Source organism: Alligator sinensis, unplaced genomic scaffold (genome assembly GCF_000455745.1).
Source record: "Alligator sinensis unplaced genomic scaffold, ASM45574v1 scaffold1121_1, whole genome shotgun sequence".
In the NCBI taxonomy this organism is placed as follows: domain Eukaryota; kingdom Metazoa; phylum Chordata; order Crocodylia; family Alligatoridae; genus Alligator; species Alligator sinensis.
Window position 1 is genome coordinate 154322 of NW_005843357.1, and position 3327 is coordinate 157648.

General features: G+C 68.7%; 1 protein-coding gene across 2 annotated transcripts in view; it reads left to right on the forward strand.

The window, feature by feature from the left end:
* Positions 1 to 548: 548 nt before the first annotated feature.
* ATP2A1 (ATPase sarcoplasmic/endoplasmic reticulum Ca2+ transporting 1) overlaps positions 549 to 3327 on the forward strand; it is an 11585-nt gene continuing 8806 nt past the window's right edge. For both annotated transcript variants that reach the window (XM_006038437.2, XM_006038436.3), the window contains exons 1-5: positions 549 to 666; positions 1590 to 1607; positions 1717 to 1799; positions 2578 to 2682; positions 2895 to 3033. In XM_006038437.2, coding sequence (XP_006038499.1) covers positions 549 to 666; positions 1590 to 1607; positions 1717 to 1799; positions 2578 to 2682; positions 2895 to 3033 — 463 coding nt within the window. The remainder of the gene's footprint in view (positions 667 to 1589; positions 1608 to 1716; positions 1800 to 2577; positions 2683 to 2894; positions 3034 to 3327) is intronic.

Here is a 3327-nt window from a genome sequence, read left to right on the forward strand (position 1 = left end):
AGAGGGGGAGGCCTCGGCGTGAGAGGAGATGGGGCTGGACCCGGACACCTGGGGTCTCCTGGCGGGGGACAGGGAGCCCGGACACGGGTTTTGTGGGAGAGGAATCGAGGTCCTGGGGGGCAGGAGTGGGGGGGATCCCCAGACTCCTGGGCTCCCTGGGAAAGCTGCCGGGGTCTCTGGACGAGAGCGGAGGGGCTCCTGGATGCCTGGGTCCCTGGGCAAGGTAGCGGGGCCTAGTGGGCGCTAGCCAGGTGGGCTCCCGGACGCCTGGGTCCCGTGGGCTGGCGGGGCAGGGCCAAGCTCCCGGGCCCATGTGTCCAGGGCCAGAAATAGCAGGTGGGGGCGGGCCCCGGGTACGAGGGGTTGAGTGACACTGGGGCCTGGAGGCCCCCCCGCGCCCCCGAGTCAGCGGAATGCCGGTGTGATGTCAGCGGGCTCCGCCCAATGGGGGCCGGGGGCACCGCACGCCTCATAAGGGTGCGGGGCCAGGCCGGCCGGGCGGGTGCGGATGCGGGTGGTGGCGGCTGGTGCTGGGGTGGGACGCGGCCATGGACAACGCGCACGCCAAGACGGTGGAGGAATGCCTGGCCTACTTCGGCGTCAGCGAGGCTACTGGCCTCTCGCCCGAGCAGGTCAAGCGCAGCTTGGAGAAGTACGGCCCCAACGGTGAGCCGGCGTCATGGGGGCGGCGGGCACATGGGCAGATGGGCGCTGTTGCATGGGCAGTGTGGAGCAGGCCAGGCCGGGGTGGATGGCAGCAGCAGGGCAGGTGCCCAGCGGGGCAGGGAGGGCCAGCCGGCCGGCTGGGGCGCAAGGCTGGAGGACACAGCTGTGTGGTTGCTGGGGGAGGCGGGTGCGGGTGGCTGAGGGCACTCACTTTGCTGGGGGGGCTCTGAGATGCAGGGGCTGCATCTGGGGGGCAGAGAGACCGAGCCCAGCGAGGTGGATACGTCGTGTATGGATGGATGTGTAGACAGACGGGCAGGCGGGTGGATGGATGGATGTTGCAGTGAGGCGGGTGGAGGGCATGGCGGGGGCGAGGACGGTTAGAGGGACGGACAGATGGACAAGCAGGTGCCATAAGGGTGGGGTGCTGTTGGTAGCTGGTGGGGGGAGATCAGGTGTGGAACAGACGGACAGGCGGCGTGGGGGTCGGGGGCTGGAGCGATAGGTGCATGGATGGGGGCGTCGATGGATGGATGGACGGACAGACACGTGGACAGATGGGTGGGTGCAGAAAGGGTGTACGAGGATGGACGGATATACAGACAGATGCAGCGACAGGGAATGGGGGGGTGTACAGGAGAGGTGGGTAAGCCCGGGGCACACAGACAGGAGGGTGACGGATGGACAGCTGGGGTCGAGCATGGCTGTGGTGGCCAGACGGACAGGCAGGCAGATGAATGAGTGGATGGATAGATGGACGGACCCAGCAGACAGCTGGACAGACAGAGGCTGAAGTGTGGAGGGAGAGACGGGCGTCTGGTGGGCCCAGGGCAATGGCAGACAGACAGGTGTGCGAGGGGCCGCAGGCTGCACTCACCGGTTTTCTCCCCACCCAACACACGTGTCCGTGTCGGTGCCCACAGAGCTGCCGGCAGAGGAAGGTGAGTCCCGCCCCCATCCCCTTCCTTCCTGCCCCCTCCTCCCTGGGGCAGGGGCTGGGAGCTGACCCTTGACCCCTGGCTCTTGACCCCTGGTCTCTGACCCGGCCAGGCAAGTCCATCTGGGAGCTGGTGGTGGAGCAGTTTGAGGACCTGCTGGTGCGGATCCTGCTGCTGGCGGCCTGCATCTCCTTCTTTAGTCTGGGGTCCCTGGGGGCACAACGGGGGTCGCAAGGGGGCTACAGGGCTCACAGGAAGCCAGGGGGGTTTTGGGGGACACATGAGGTGGGTCACAGGAGCGTAGGGAGGGCTGGGGGGGTGTCATGGGAGCCACAGGGGGTCACACAGGTTGTGGGGGTCACGGGGGGGGCTGTGACCTGAGCCAGGCACCTGGCAGCAAAGGGGTTAATGTTTTCGTGGCACGGGGTGTGGCTGGCGGGGGCGTGGGAGCCCCGGCCCTGGGGCCTGGCAGGTGAGGGGGGGCCTGCGCTGGGCCCCTGGGTTCGTGGCTGGGACGGGAGTGGGGGTGCCAGCAGGGCCCGGGCCCGGACGCCTGGGTTCCCGGGCTCCCGTCCTTCGCGGTGACCTTCCCCGGCAGCGTCTTGTATGCTGGCATCTGGGCCAGCGTCTCCGGTGTCGGCAGCTGCTGGGGGCCAAGGCGGGGGCCCGAGCATCTTGACATTTGCTGGGGCTGGGACAGGTGGCCCCCCCACCTCGCGTGTGAGCCGGCCTGAAACCCGACCTGGTGCCCGCGGCGGGGGCAGCTGGGAGCCCCCACGCCTGGCTTCGCTGGGGGGAGACTTGGGGGGATGGGGCCCGGACGCCCGGGTTCCCTGGGGGCAGCGTGGCCTGGTGGCGTGGAGCAGGGGCTGCTGGGATGCCGGCCACTTGGCTTCTTCGGGAGGGGGCGCGGGTGGGAGCCCGGGTTTCCTGGCCTGGGTCTAACCCCCTTCCCTGCCTTTTCCCGCGGCAGGTGCTGGCCTGGTTTGAGGAGGGGGAGGAGACTGTCACAGCCTTTGTGGAGCCCTTTGTCATCCTCCTCATCCTCATCGCCAATGCCATCGTTGGCGTCTGGCAGGTAACGCTGCAACCCTAGCCTCGATTTACCCATCCCCAGAGCTGGGTGCATCCTTTGGTCCCAACCTCGACTTTCCCATCCCGAGTTGGACACGTGCCATGCCCCCCCCCCAGCTGGGTGGGTCTTGTGCCCCCAACCCCAACGCCCGCCCGAGCCAGGCACACGGGCGTGTGTGCGTAGGCCCGAGCAACGTCTGTTCATCTGCCTGGTAGGAGCGCAACGCAGAGAATGCCATCGAGGCGCTGAAGGAGTACGAGCCCGAGATGGGCAAGGTGTACCGCTCCGACCGCAAGTCCGTGCAGCGCATCAAGGCCCGCGAGATGGTGCCTGGCGACATCACTGAGGTGGCCGGTGAGCTTGCCTGGCCCCGGGCCCTGCGGGGGGGCAGGGGGCGGTCCCGGGCGCCCAGGTCCGAGCTGCGCCCACCCCTGGGGAAGGGGGGTGACGTGGGGGACGCAGAGCCCGGGCGCCTGGGTCCTCGGGGCTGAGGGAGCTGGGAAGCCGTGCCGGATGCCTGGGTTCTCCAGGAGCAGAGCCGACCCCCCCGGCTTGTTTATGCCTGACCCGGCCTGCCCTGACCCAGGGGTTGGGGGGGGACTGGGAACAGGCTGTGCTGGGCGATCCCCTTGCAGCAGGAACAGGTGT